The sequence below is a fragment of the Cupressus sempervirens genome, chromosome 9, assembly GCF_028749045.1.
Source record: "Cupressus sempervirens isolate cs-2001-9-10 chromosome 9, ASM2874904v1, whole genome shotgun sequence".
NCBI lineage: Eukaryota > Viridiplantae > Streptophyta > Pinopsida > Cupressales > Cupressaceae > Cupressus > Cupressus sempervirens.
The window spans coordinates 435,909,078-435,925,054 of record NC_143126.1 but is presented as its reverse complement, the minus strand read 5'-3'; the positions used below and the strand labels follow the sequence as shown (position 1 = coordinate 435,925,054).

Sequence of the window (15,977 nt, the reverse complement as noted above, 5' to 3'; positions counted from 1 at the left end):
ATTCAATGCAAAGATTAATTCGTTCTTGATACTTTTGTTTTTCTTCATTGTCTTCTTTCAGGCTGAGAGCCGAGGGTTTCAGAAGTTTGATATGAAGAATTGGAAATTCTTCCAGATTTTAAAGCACTTTGAGCGTTTAAACACTAGGTGATCTGTGCAAACAATAATCATAGTCAGAGATTATATTTGTGCTCGACTGGAATTGAAATTAAAGGGGTCTGAATCGTAGCTACAGAGGATTGAGTTTGCAGAGGTTAAGGATCAGCTTGGAATACAAAATTGCAGCTATCAAGACCAGCTGATAAATTGAATAGGGTAGCCGCGTGGATTCTAGAAGCTGTGTGAGCATATGAAGGGTTTACATGGGTGTTTCGGCAGGCACGTTTGGGAGTTTTTGCATACCAATTGTCCCTTCCTGCTTTGGCGTCTAAGGATATGTGCTTAGAGATAAAGCTGCAATCATTCTGAAACAATAAATTCAGAGCTACATTACTGTTATAGATTTTTCTAACTGCAATAAGTTTCCTCCTCATTATATTAGTTGATGAATGAATGTAATTCATTTCCACAATTTATTTTTAAAGGAGATATTTATGCTATGTTGCAAAGAAAGTTTAATCTTATGTATTTTAGTATGTTTGCCAAGTATTTGCATAAAGCCATGTTGAATATTGGGCAAACTAACTGGGTATTGCAATAGCTGTTTGCAAGTCGATCTCATTGAAAAATCAGATAATTGGTAAAACAAGCTTAAGTAGTTTGCAGGCAAAAGTGTTTGACAAAATGACTAACATCTGAAAAGTAAAGTAAGTCGGTATTTGTCAGAGTTAGAAACAACTGGAGTTCTTACAGATTGCATATAAAAATAGCATGCACAAGATGGAAAATAAAACAAAGAGAATAGGGTTAGAGCATACCAGGACATTTAAATCAAATTGAAATATGTCGCCAACCAACACCATCCGTTTGGTCACTGGATGTTTTTCAGTTGTGCCTCCAACAATAACAATAGAATTGTTTACAACCACCCATGCAAACTCTATATGTGAATCTGGTTTGGGCATTGAAGGCAACTGCTTCCATATTCCTCCTCCGTCCAGCATGTACACATCACTGTAGACCACCTGTACCATTTTAAATTTGTGCTTTTAAGTATCGAACGATTATTTCAAATAATAAAATTGGGAGCTTAGCCTATCTAATTCATTAGTACAAGATGACAATTTGAGACATTGTCCTTAAAATTTGCTGGTCATTTGTCTATTCAAACAAATAAAAGAAACAGCTCAATTTTATTAGGTTGGACCAAAAGTACCAAAAAAATAACCTGTAGACCATCAAAGAGAATTAAACTCTATGCGACATTAAGCAAGAGAATAAAATTAACAGTGAAATAAAAAATTTCAAATACAGCTTATTAACATGGCAAGACACTTACTACATCCTTGTGATCACATTCTCTTGAAAGGTTCATTAAAAGGACGAAATAGGAACTTAGTTAATATTTTGATTAAGATTGAAAAAAATGATAAATAATACACCAACTAGTTATTCACAAAAAGAAAAAAGATGAAAAGTTATGTGCACCACATATAGATGATATAGCTACTTGTATAAAGCTTTTTAGCCTTTAATTACTTTCATTCGCATGAGGCCTTTCTTAGAAAAGTTATCAGATGTACTAGCAATCCTAACAAAACCTAGGTGATGCTTACCTTTTGCAACAAGATTTATAAGAACTAATCAATAGAAATAATAGCCATACCTCAGGTCTCCTAGAGCATTTAAAAATGGGTGAGCCAGGTTTGGCCATAAAATCTCCTTCTTGACCACCAATAACAAACAGCCGATCATCTACAACAATACATGCCCTGAAATACAGAATAGATGATGCCTATTAAACACTATAAATAAATCTGAAAGAAGTACAATGCAAAGATACTGTCTTCATTTCTAATTAGCAACATGTGCTTAAATATTAAGACATGAGAAATAATCAACTCCTTTCAATAAATGGATCTAGGAGGCATTTGCTCTTGAAGAAACCGTTTGCATTCCTATCTAGGCATGCAATTACTTAAGCACGGTAAATGGGTTCATGCATGCATGAGTGACTCATATGAGAATAACAATATATTTTAGAAATAACAGTTGTTTCTTTATTTCACTCAATGCTTCAAAGCTGATTTACGAAAAAATGGGAAAGTAGTGATTTTCCAACAACATGGTCCCTTTTCCTAATACAGAAAAGGTACATAAATTTGTCAATAGCCACCAAGAAGTTCTGAAGACAACTACCCAAACTAGTTTAATTAGCTGATGAGACCTGATGAGACATTACCATTCTTGCCAACCAACCAAAATTAGAATAAAGTTAATCACTAATATATCTTTTATTCTATCTACATCAATGTAATTTGAGCATTGGAGGGTGACGGGCCATGGAAGAAAGGGCTTCAATTTGGTGGCGGCGATCGGGGGATGGCTGCAAAGGGGGGAGGGGAGAATGTTGTAATTTAATATACATATAGTACTTGAAATGCTAGTTATGAAATGGTACATAATAGTATAATATGTTATAACTAATAAGTTATAATACCAAATACTTGAATATAGCCAAATTGCAACATGAATGTCAAAGATGTTTACAATGAGTAGCATGACATCAAAAACAAGTACAAAATCATGTAGATACATTCACAAATATGGATGTGTAGTGTGTGTGTGTGTGTGTAACAGTGGCCTCTACAGTAGCCAATAAACCCCCTTTTTCTATCACAAGTGTTGCAGCTGCAACTTTTGCTTGCAGAAACCCCCAATAGTGAGATGATGGAGGGAAGGTAGTCGGGGGGGGGTTGTGCAAGTCCACGTGTTACACTATACTACATCAATCCTCCCAAAAGAAAAGTCATCTTGCATACAAAAGAAACTAGACAAAACTACCATTGAGAGGTTAGATGAGAAAACATCCAAAATAGTATAGATGTTGAAGAGGAAAAAGTCAAGTATTAAGAACTTGTGCATGATTTATAGGCTTCCTCTGTAATTTGCTTCAAATGGTGAGCTACCAATAGTTCTCTTTCCCAAATTTTTAATTATTTGGACTACTATCATGAGTTGAGATTTTGCTTATTTATCGGGAAGTCATAGTTTGGCAATCTCTCTATCATTATCAGCATTTTCACTATCTTTATCAGTAACCTTAGACTTTTCCAATTCTATGAGTTGGTTTTGCTATGCATGTTGTTCTTGGAACCAAATACTTTGATCATCCAATTCTTCTCTTAAATTTCTTGGAAATCCAGTGTACCAACGTTACCAAGGACACATTACTGACAAATTTGACCCATCTTAGAAACAACCACAACCCGGAAACTCAAAAACTTTCAGAAACCCATCCCAAAAACTAGGGGTACTTTAGACACAAACTCTTCAATTCGTGTGCCATTAGTGCATTGCACTCGTATTTCAGTTTTTAGAATGAGGTAACACTTTGCCATCCAAACCATCAAAGGAGGCATTCAAATAGGACTCCACTAGTGCTTCAGTTCAAATGTCCCTATGATAGGCCATCCATGAGAAAGATTTTGCTAAACTCTTCATTGAACACACTCTTAGGAAAGTGTTTAACTCGTCAAGCCTCCTATAGAACCAAAGGAGAGTGGATGATATCCATCTTCCATGCAATATCAAAAACCTCATGCAAGATATGTGCCATCAATTCGAATTGTGAATGTATTGGTAGATGGTACCGAAGGGATCACAGAGTTTGGAAAGCTAAATGGTAATCACATCCTAATCACTCTATACTTGGCTATGTGATTCATTATCCAATAGTTGAGCATTTTCCCACAACCATTGAGGACTTCCCTCTTTCTGAAGAGTAGGAAATGATTGAGTTTGTTGCGCTATTTCCTATGTAGAAAGCAACTGATTTCTTTGCTTTGTTTCTTGTGTAGAGCTCAAGAGAGGATACTCTATGATATTGTAATGTCCTACCCTAGTTGGCTACCAAATGTTTTGATTTCTTTCAAATGTAGTTAACAAGCATTATGTCAAAAAGTTCGATTGCAAGTTGTTCTCTGAGTTTTTTAATTTGTTTTAATTTTCAAAGTATATGCAAGTGGTCAATGGGCCCTTAGTCTACTGGTGAAGTTGAATGGCTCACAAAGAGCCCACCAAGGATCAAGTCTTGCTGAGTGCAAGGTTCTTACATAATAAGGGATGAGGCTGGAATCGTGCCCCAGGTGATTTCGGCGGCATGGATACCCCTCGATCCTTGGCTCTAAGCCAAAGAAGTTTCAGGCACAAGTGGACCCATATCGGGTTCCTAAATTACTAGTGGCCTTCGTCGGGTTCCTAATTTAATGTCCAAACACTAGCCATCCAAGGTATTATAAAAATATGGCAATTACACCTCCAAATCTGAAGCAATATGTCTTCCACCTACAAATAAACTTCAAACCCTAGCTGATATAATTTTCTCTCTCAAACCCTGATTGGTTGAAGCTCCAAATAATGTAAAACCTACAAATATGCTTAATGGTGAATCCTAAATGAATCCACACCAAAGATGGATTTTGGTTTCCCTATAAACCACTAAGAAACTCCAAGGGTTTTTGTCCTCTAATTTCTTATAAATGAAAGTCAAAGTTCTCAAGTTTCTCATAGAGGAATAAAATAAGCCAAGTATATATGACTACCTCAAACCTTCTTTTATAATCCTCTCATGAAGTTTCCTGATACTATTTAAATTTTCCACTTTTAATATTCAAATTTACTCACAATTGGGATTAACAATAAAGTGACCCCTCAACACACTTTATGAATTAACTGTATATTCCCCTTGTATCTCCCAAATATTGGTGACTGTCTCCATAAAACACTTTCTTAAATTTTTAAAACCTTATAACTGCAGTAAACTAAAGTCACTTTATAAAAAAGACTTCATATCAGTTTAACCAACTTTATCCCATCATATCACTAAGTCATTTAATATAACTAATATTATTGAAGTTAATAATGATTTAACTTTAATTATTTAATTTAAATAATAAACCTTTGATAATTGCTAAAATCAACTCAAGGGAATAAGCCATTCTTTTTCCAAATATAGATATGATGCCAACTGACCACCCAGGTGACTTACTATAAGTAGTAGTGCAAACAAAATATCCAAGTAACATACTAAAAATAGGTGTGAATCATAGCGTCCTAACTGATCTCTGGAATGCAGACCGCAAATAAACTAAGACGCTAAGCTGAAGAATATCAAAATAACCACTTAAAGGTCAGCTTAAAAGCCATAAAACACCCTCAAAAGGGTCTCCAAATCACCATGTTAGCCTATGGGGACTAAAGTCATCAGCTAACCTCTAGGCAAAGTCAATGCCTTAAAAGTGGACATTGCAGATATCAATGAGAGCATCTGCTAAACTTAGCCACTCGTGCATTTTCTATGAGGCCTTTGTAGATAATTCTACAAGTGTGTGGTTGGAGGGAGCTTCTATAAGTGTGGAAATAGGAGGAGATACTACTTAAATAATTCCAACTTCCTTATCCCCTTCTCTATCGCCTTCCTCTATGGAATCTTCTTCCAAATATAATTTCACTTGTGCATTTTCCCCTTGTTGAGTCTCAATTTACTCTCCTTTCCTTGTCAATGCTTGTGGATCCACAAACTTTCATTTGAAGAAATAGGGCCATGATGAATCATACTTGGTATTTGGCACTGATATTTGTCAGCTACTGTTAGGGGTATCTATGTATAAATTGCATGTGGAAATAATGCAAGTGTGTTGTGTCACAAAAAAATATTCGTGCTACAAAGGTTTTAAACAATGTATTCTTACTAACAAGAGTTTTGCCCAATTATAAATTTCAGCCTTGCTTAGCCCAACAATCTATTTTTCATTTAAAGACAATAATCTAACCCGTATCTTCTGCAAAACAACACTCATTGCAGTACTGCCAAGTTCCAACCAATAAGTGAGATGCTTAGTATGTTGCTCCAAATAGACAAAAGTAACAAAGCATGAGAAATGAAGTTAGAGCTTCAGCTTTTGCTAGTCACTCTCCCTCATACTCCCAATTGCAGCTTTCGTATCATCGCTTTCTTTGCCATAAGAAGCGGCTCTATATTGCTTCCCAGTGTAGATCCCTCCATGACACTTATTTATTGGCCAAAGTTGTTTTAGTGCACCCTTTCCCCTCGCAACACCCCCCAGCCCTCCACCCTAGAACTTCATTCTCTCACCTCACATGCCTCCACTCTTGACAAAATTCCTAGACAGCCCTCCATTCACCCCACCCCCCACCCTATTGCCACTTATTTACTCCCTCCAGCATCTACAAGGTCATCAAATCTTTGAGATGTAGCAGAGTGGCTGATGAGGAAGGGTTCCAAGCGGAGCTCCTCAAACTTGGTATTCCATTTTTGGGCTCCTACCTTCCCATTTTCTTTACTAGAGTTGTGTGCACTGGTTTTCCGAACTCTTGGTTGAGACACGTGATTTCTCTTATTCACAAATCCATGTTAGTTTTGGACTCCGGTAACTATAGGACCATCATGATTGGGCATACCCTTGTCAAACTCTACACCATTGCATTGAATGTCATTCTTACTGGTGTACTTGACAAGGGACATTGTAGGGCAAGATCTGAAGCGGGGTTTCGGGCAAACTTTTAGACCATGGACCATATCTTGACATTGTGGACTATCATTGAGGAGGCTTGCAACCATTCAACGAAAGTCTATTGTTGTTTTGTGGACTTTCACAAGGCGTTTGATTATATTCCTCGGATGGCACTTTTTCAGACTTAGAGACATTGGGGTTTCAAATACTCTTTGACAATGATCTATAATGTCCCCATCTTTTTGGCATCTCAATGGAGTTCTTAGCCTTTATATTCTACGCAGGCCAAGTGGAGAAATAAGGAGAAATTGATTAAATTAATTTCTTATAAAGTCATTATATAAATTAAAGTTAAAAGGTGACTTTATAATCAATTAGTTTAATTTTCTAGAAGCACAACAAATTATTGAATTGGAAAAGGGGAAGCTTCTAGAGAGTGCATTTTTTAGAAGTACAACTAATTATTGCCTTGGAAAGGGGAAAGCTTCTAGAAAGTGCAATTAAATAATATTTTATTTCCTTCTAGAAGGGGGAAGGAAAAGAATAAATAGGGAGGGCAGCTTCATTGTTAAGCATCGAATGCGTTGTCATCTAGTCTTCTGGATAGCTTGTGAAGCCAAGGGTTTCTGCAATTGTTACATTGATTGTTGGGAACGAACACTTCCATTGATTTGCATAATTGAGGTGGTGAAATATCTTCCAAAGGGTTGTGACTGTTGGAGAAGACAAATCGGTCTTTTCATTGTGCCGAATTTGTGGCCTAGGGCCAAATTTGTGGAGAAGGAATAAGTTGGATATTGCTATAGGAACTCGCTACAATAACTTTGCTACATAACCACTACTATAGTGATGCTACTACAATAACTTTGCTACAGTGGCACTGCTACAGTGTCGTCACTACAGTGATTTGCTACCGGAAAATTCATATTTTGGGAGCAATTCCAAGTTTTTATCTACTACAATTTACATAGTTTGAGAGTAGATATTTAGGGCATTGGTAGGGTTTATAAAATCTATTGTAATCTGATTTATATTAGAGTTTTATCAAAATTTTTTGCTCTAATGTCTTATTGATGTAGATGCATATTTTCCTATTTGTAATCAGTATTATACAAAAACAATTGCACCTTCATTGTTAGATGTTTGGTGTGTTCCTTGCAAGCATATTTATTAAAGTTTGGCATTTAGAAAGCAATCAAAATTTAGATATGCAATATATCTCTTGCTTGCAAAGTGTTTGATGAAATGTCAAACAAGTGAATTAGAGAAGACTGTGTTTGTCAAAGTTATAGCCTATTGGGGTTATTACACGATCATAAGGCTCTACGAGACTGTTGTGGGCAGATTTAGGATTCCCAAGGGATTTTCGGACCTGATTTAGAGCACCACTGGGGTGAAGTAGGGATGTCGTCTCTCCCCCACTTTGTTTGGCATTTATATTGATGAGCTTGAGGCTTTCCTCCAGGATTCCTTGCTCGCCGGTGATGACTTCTATTTACACCAAGTCGTGATCTCTATTCTCCTCTTTGTTGATGATGTGATTCTTCTAGCATCTTCTCCGAATGGGATTCGAAGGCTTCTGGATAGGCTGGCCTCTTTTTGCAACCAGCATCGACTTGTTGTGAACCTGAGTAAGACTCGGGTTATGCTCTTCAACTATTTGAAGACATCACACCTCCATTTTTGTTTATAGGGCCAAAAGATAGAGGTTGTTTCTTTATACACTTACCTCAAGGTGAAGTTCTCTAGCCCCCACTTCAGCTTGAGACCCGTTGTTTAGCCTAAGATTAATAAAGGGTTGGGCTCCCTTGCCATATTAGAGAGACAGTGCTTTAGACACCATTTTCAAGACACTTCTTCCTAATTGCCCCTCCTCGACTCTTTGGTCAGACCCACAGTCTTGTATGGTTCAGTGGTTTGGGTCGCCTCCCTCTTGGATTGTGACTAGTCATTGGTTGAGTGAGTTCAAACACTTTTCCTTAGGTGTATCATTAGATGTCACTATTCCACTCCCCGCAGTGTTATTTTGGTAGAGTTTGGGGCTCACCCTTTTAGATTTTGATTTGATTTCTTCATCGTCTCTGGGGCTTTATGGATTCAACTAGCAGCCAACACAGGTATTCCTACCTGGATTACTGCTCTTCAATCTCTGTTGTTGGTCCTGATCCATCTACAAGGGCTCGTTGCTAGTACGATTAGGCCACCACTCTACCAGGTTAGATCAAGATAGAGGTTGATCATCTCCCTCCCTATCAGTTTTCTTTGGATGGTCCCGCTCATCTCCTCCCCTCTCGTTAGGAGCTAAACGGGTATGTGAGACTCAATATTTACAAACAATACATTAGGACGACTTGGATCAACCCTCCAGGAGGGCTGCGTCCACGGATGGCCTTTTATGTCAATCACTTAGACATTTGTGATGGTATTATCATGCGTCCTACATATTTGACCCTGTATTGGCGCCATGCCCTTCGTATCTCTCTTGGTTCCTTCGGCGTTGGATCCCACCGACTTAAATACCAGACTAACCATCACATCGACAAAGAGAACTATATTTTCCATTTGTGTACCTTGGCAAAGACGAAAACGAAGATTTACTTCATCTTTCATTGCCCCATGTACTATGAGATCAGAGGGAGGTTTAACTGTTTTTTCCAAGATTGTAGGTCTTGTCGGCTTTTCTCAATTACATTGACCAGTATTGCCTTGCGCTTTATCTTTGGGAGGCCACTCGACTTCGAGACCGTACTTTGCAGCTGCTTTTTTCTCAGCACTAGACTTTCGATCAGCATATCACCGACTTTTATGCACCCATGTCCCCCGCCAGGGGCACGAAACAGTAGTTATGCACTCTTGCTCCTAGCCACATCAAAGCAATGAGACCATGTCCTGGTTTTACCAGACAGCGACACTCCTCATCCAACAATGTTCAAAGGTATTCCAAGACCCTTGTTCGCCTTGTTCCTTATCCTTTGATGTTGGACTTCCTCCACCCAAGAAGGACCCCTAGTCCTTTTCCTTGGTGTCTTCCTTTGCTTCTTTGTTGCTTTGTTTTTTTTTATTTCATGGGCACCATTTGGTGTCTCTTCTATGGGTGGTTTCTCTTGTTTGTAAACTTTTAGTCCCTTAGACCCTTGTTGGTCTCTTGTTGGACATTAATAAATTATCTTCTCTTATCTTATCTATTTGGACAAGAAAATGTTATGTTTGGGCTTGATATAATGGTGTGAGCATGTACTATGGACACACTATATTCACACATGAACTAGATAACAAAGGTAAAGTATTCTCATTTCAAACAGATAAAACTAGAGAACAATCAAGATTCAGAAGGAATTGACGTGATTTTAAACAGATTACTACAAACATGGAGACAGCAAGGGATGCCTAAGCAATTAACTTTTTAAGCATATTTGTAAGCTTCCTAATGCTCGATCATCTATCGTTACTATCATTAACAATTTCTTTTTCTTACCTTTATTAACAAATCTCAAAGAAGAGGCATTGTACCTGTGAGGTCCACCTCGAGGAATTTGAACCTCAGATTTCCACTCTGGCTCCACAGCTTTTCCATCCTTGACTGCTATACTCCAATGCTCTAATGCAGGTTCATGGCGATCCTCCTTACTTCCACCCATGACATGCAATCTACCTCTCCAAAGCTGTGTTGGTGGAGCATATCTATAACAGTTCCCATTTTAGTTTGTAATTATTAATGTATCAAAGATTGAAAACAATATCTAAACATATATAATGCTCAAATAACTTAACAAAAAACACAAACTAACAATAAAACCATGAGATGCAAAGGTAAATCATTCAAAGAAATTGATAAATTGTTTTAGTCAAATGAAATGAGCTAAAGTAGTAAATCATTCAGGCTTTTATAATAGAGGCCCATATTCAAATCTTGAAGAAACATGTTGCATGTACAAATGTTATACATTGAAATGGGTAACACTACCACTACCTGCATAAATGCTTTAAGTTCAACTTAGGTAAATTATCATATCCAATACTAGGCATGGCATAAGAAAATAAACAAGGCCAAGTTAAAGACCTGGGTGAATTTTATGTAAGAGATACTCCTTGCTCATGGCCTCTAATGGTACATGTAAGTCTAAAAGCATCGGTTAACCAGAAAATAAATTATTAAAATTGAAACAAACAAGTTGCACTGCCATTAGATATCACACTACACATGTGCTGATACAATGGAGTTAGTCAATGAACACAATTATCCTCTTGAGGTTGTATTTAGAACAAAGAAGGAGGACATTGTGACACATACCTGGGAACAGGAAGTGCAGGTAGAGAAGACCATTTTTTTGTCTTTGTGTCCAATACAAAGTTCAAGGCTGTTGGCCCTCTACATTGTGGCCCGTACTGCCCTGTGACAATATATATATAACGTCCATCTGTTACCATTCCTAAGTGTGAATGTGCCATATCTTTTGGCATGTCAAATCTTTCTCCCCATGTGTTGTCAGTAAAATTATACACATCTACATGTGAATGAACCTGTAATAAGCTAACAAAAATTTAAATCAGAAACATTAGTGTTCATGAGTGACTAAATGGGGCATGCTAGCACATCCTAAATACAATTTGTGAGGGCCTTCCTAAAGCATTTACCCATGGTAACATTCTAAGCTAAAAAAGAGTCATGCAGGGACATTATCTGTTCTACTCAAAAGCTCACCATCGGGATCTCTAAAATTACATCTTATCACAGTTCAACCCTAAGAAACTCTAAATGATACAACACAGTAATATACGTATGTTTTATAGCATTTTCAGAATGGGGACAGCAGGATGCATTTTGGAAACAAAAGATTAAAAAAGCCACTTTTTGGCAATAAGAGGGAATGGCAGTACACGCACACAGATATATATATATATATATATATATATATATATATATATATATATATATATATATATATATATATATATTATTGGGGCAGCAGGGTGGTGCAGGGGCATAGTATGGCAGTGTGTGGGCCCCTACTGGGGCGAGGGGATGCCTAAAGAAACAATAGGCACTCTGCATGCATGCAGACTGTGGCAGGCAATATACGAGAATCGATCTCTGCATAAGCATGAAGACGTCGTATAGTTTATTATGGCGATGTTTGGTTTGGTTCTTTTCAATTTGAATTATTCATGTCAGGGGCCCACTGCATGCCCCTATAGAGTAAAGGGCCTCAACTAGAATAGTCACAGCTCGGATCTCTAATAGTAGGGGCCGCCCTGCTGCCCAACTAGAGATATACCTCAACTGCTTTCTCTTTCTCCCCTATATATATATATATATATATATATATAGAGAGAGAGAGAGAGAGAGACTTTTACATGTTTGCCTGTATATGAACATCGAAATCAATGTTTAATTATTCAAGCATAGAAGCAATAAAAGTTACCAGTCTATTGTTTCCATTACGACAAAACACCCCAGGCTACAAAACAACAAAATGTCCCAGAGAAAGAGAGAGACTTTTACAAGTTTGCCTGTATATGAACATCAAAATCAATGTTTAATTATTCAAGCATAGAAGCAATAAAAATTACAAGTCTATTGTTTCCATTATGACAAAACACCCCAGGCTACAAAATGACAAAATGTCCCAACAACTACAAGTGCAAATTATTTGTCATGATTGATTACTAAACAAAGTGTAAGTTGCAAACGGAAGGGTGGGTTAGTTATATTAAGGGTCTAGGGTTTAAGACCCATAAATACACCCTCTCACCCTCAACTACCCCAGTTTTTTTATGTTCACTATTTTGTAGCTGTAGAATCCGGGATCACATCTAAGGATCCTTGAAGCGTAGAGCATCCAAGCAGCCCTTTTTGGGGTTGTCCCCTAAAATCAAGGGCATATGGAATAACCAAGGGATATTCCCTGCTGTCTCCCTCTCCTAGAAATGGGAGCAACAATGGGGACATGCAATTTGGGATGATGGGAGGACAAATCCCCAAGTAATTTGTAAAATAACAAAGAATGAAAAAAGAGAAGGGAGTAATTTGTAAATACCAAAAAACAAAAAAGAGAAGGGAAGAGGGCAGGAGAAGGGAATCTTAAAGTTAGTAATCTCTCTCTCTCTCTCTCTCTCTCTCTCTCTCTCTCACACACACACACATTCATTTTAACATCTAAAACTTTATTTTTCAGCATCCACAAATTTAAACCACAGTTTGCAGCAGGAAGGACACATTTTTAGCAAATCTGGTTAATGCTTAGGGCATTTTTATTGAGTTTTAGGTCTTGACGGATTTAATTGACATATTTTGCCAGGTTTTGGCCAATTGTTTAGGTTCTGTCCTAGTATCCTTAGATGAGCCTCACAAGGCCAAGCTAAATTCAAATCTCAATATCAATTTTTTTCTCTTACCTCTATAGGTGATAAATGTCAAAATAACAAATTTGATATTCTACTCTAGCATACACTGCTCACAATTTCTCAATGAACAATCCACAATGTGGTACCCAGAAAATCTTCTAACATGAATAATCACCATAAACAACTAAAGTTTCCTAGTAATAAAGATATAAATCACAAACCTATTTAGACACCTTAAATAGGCAAGGAATTCCAAGGCATGAGATACTAAGCAAACATATAAACAAAACACAAATTGGTAGTTCATTAATATTGTAATTAATATATACTATATATGTTTGGGGTTACTCTAAGTTGAGCTCCCAAACACCTTTCTCAAGATTCATATCATACTGTGTTGAATTCATACAACTTGTTAACTTTTGTACTTCAAAATCGTAGTCTAACCCCCAAAAAGTACTGACAATGCCTACGTCATACAAAATTATTCATTAATATTACATTGGCTACACTGGCTATATCTAAAGCATAATCGCCTTTTAAAACTCACTCTAAGTAAAATTTCTACATAATAGACTGGAAATGTAATCAAGAACTAATATCATTATATCTGTCTTCAAACTTTCAAAACTCATGTCCTCTAATTATTTATTGCAGATAATAACAGATCTTTTCATTCAGATAGTCATCTTCAGTAGTATCAAGTATGAATGGAGCTATAAATGTATCATTCGTCTTGGAAATAATCAGAGCACTTAACAACTGACTACATGTCAGATGTATTTGTTTGCTTGAGGATATTTCTAGTCAAATAGAGGCCCAACTATGATTGCATACTCAGTACTTATGCAAGGTATTGGAAGTGCACCCGCACAACAATTATCTTGTTGGCTCAACCTCAGTATCAACCACTAGGAGTTCATGTGCGATCAACAATTATACATAAATAAGAGTGAAAGTAGAGATTTGTGTTGTATTGGGAGATCATGAGATTAGTTACAGATTACAATACCCTGCCGTTCTAGATCAGAAATGTGATTTTATTGCTGGAATCTGAAGAATAGGGTAGAGACACTTTAAACTCAATTCAGACATTCGATTAGAATGACAATTTATTAAGATGACTGCCAGTGCCAGTTGCTAAATGCTTTTAAAGATCAATTTTTGCAAGTCCTTCTGTACAAACCCTCAGCAGGCTTATAGCTTTAACTACGTCAATTTCCAACTGTTTGGTATTTTATCAAACACTTGGCTAACAATCTCACAACTGATCTTATTTATCATCAAACTTATAATTGGATTATGCTCATTGGAGTTTTAGAACAAGGAATACAATTAACTTGAAACTGAAACTGACTGTACCAAATAAATATAATGATTTGTAGGAATTTCAGAGCCTCTTGTAAATATGCCAAATACATGGAAGTAACCACAACTGAAATTAACTTTATTGAATACCAGTGCGTAATATGTTCTATTATTTTATGACAAAATTCCAATAATATAGTTGACTTATCTCCACTTGTGAATGCAAACTGTAAATGTCAAACTGCACCCTAGAATCTACTCTCAGTACTGATGCCTCTTTCAGTGGACAATGCCAGCTGTATGCCAAATACCAGGCTAAGCATGTGAAACGCAGGCCCAGGCAGCAGACTTACGGCTTCTGAAATTACAATCACAGGCTGGGAAAATGTCAGCCAGACCCCCAGCAAACAAAGCAGGTCTCTAAGACTCTATGCAGGCTCTCCACTCTGTTCACAGGCCCTTCAGCAAGATTGCAGGCCACTAATTTATTGATCACAGGCCCTAATTAGTAATATCAGGCCTGTGGTAATACCAGACGCTGCCACAGGAGAAATTCGGCAGCCACAAACATACACAGCTGTCCCCAGACAAAATTGCAGGTCCGTAGCTTCTAATTGCTGCCTTCAAACCCCTCCAAATCAGTCTAATTCACTTGCATCAATTGGTTTCTCTCGCACAATTGATAACCAAACCTTCTGAGGAATTCACGCCCAGGAAAGAACAGTAATGGTGTCCCCTTCAAATTTATCCAATTTCAATTTTCTTCAGCATTTGCAAACTTCCCAGTCACAGCATGTACAGTAGGAAAGTCAAGGCAGCAGCAAATTGTACACTATTCCAGAATAGAGTCACTTCTGAGACACAGTGATAAACAGTAAACAAGTGAGGGCAAGCTGTTTTACCTCAACAACAATTTGCAGTTGGAACTTTCAAACAACCTTCAACATTGAACCATTATACTTTAGCAGGGGCACATAAATCAACAACTTCAGAAATACACACAAGACCACAAAAGCAGATAGATAATTCAATAATCCGATGCTTTTCCATCAAAATGAGCTCATATTGACAACCCCTACTAGCACAAAGTCTCAAATGTGACATCACTTAAGAAGCTTCACCAACACAACATCATTTTATAACATTATTATAATAAAGTGCTATTGTAATAATGAGACTTTAATAACTAATTAATAAATATGAGCCCATGCGATTAATAGCCCAATCCACTGCAAGCAATGACCAACCACCAGCGCCACCACCTACACTACCAGATATGGCAACCACCTAATTTAGACTTAATAAAAATAGTAAGTTTGCCACTAAGACCCCCAAAACATCCTGTCAGCTCACGAGGGTCTCTATAATGAACTGACTTGATCGTAAGCTCGTCAAAAATGAGCATTATATTCCTCCCTCCTTGAGATTGCTTGTCCTCAAGCAATCAAGAATCACATTGAAACCTCTACCAAGGTCCCATAAGAAACAAGTAATATCCCTATCATCATTGAACCGATTGCATGCCAATAACATCATCAGAACAAATAACATGACCTGTAGTATAACACCCAACACCTGCGTCAATGATGTAGAAGTCAAGACATCACTAAAAGACAAGTCTATAAGAGATCTCAACACACTCTTCTTCCCGATCGCCACCCACATAATATATACTGGGGTGGAATCTTG

At 37.3% G+C, this 15,977-nt stretch overlaps 1 protein-coding gene across 2 annotated transcripts in view; it reads right to left on the bottom strand.

The window, feature by feature from the left end:
- LOC149539167 (kelch repeat-containing protein At3g27220-like) overlaps nucleotides 1–15,977 on the bottom strand; it is a 101,229-nt gene that overhangs the window by 17,360 nt on the left and 67,892 nt on the right. For both annotated transcript variants that reach the window (XM_089800494.1, XM_089800495.1), the window contains exons 3-6: nucleotides 10,927–11,156; nucleotides 10,146–10,316; nucleotides 1,766–1,871; nucleotides 918–1,124 (exon numbers count right to left, since the gene is read on the bottom strand). In XM_089800494.1, the coding sequence (XP_089656620.1) occupies nucleotides 918–1,124; nucleotides 1,766–1,871; nucleotides 10,146–10,316; nucleotides 10,927–11,156 (714 nt within the window). The remainder of the gene's footprint in view (nucleotides 1–917; nucleotides 1,125–1,765; nucleotides 1,872–10,145; nucleotides 10,317–10,926; nucleotides 11,157–15,977) is intronic.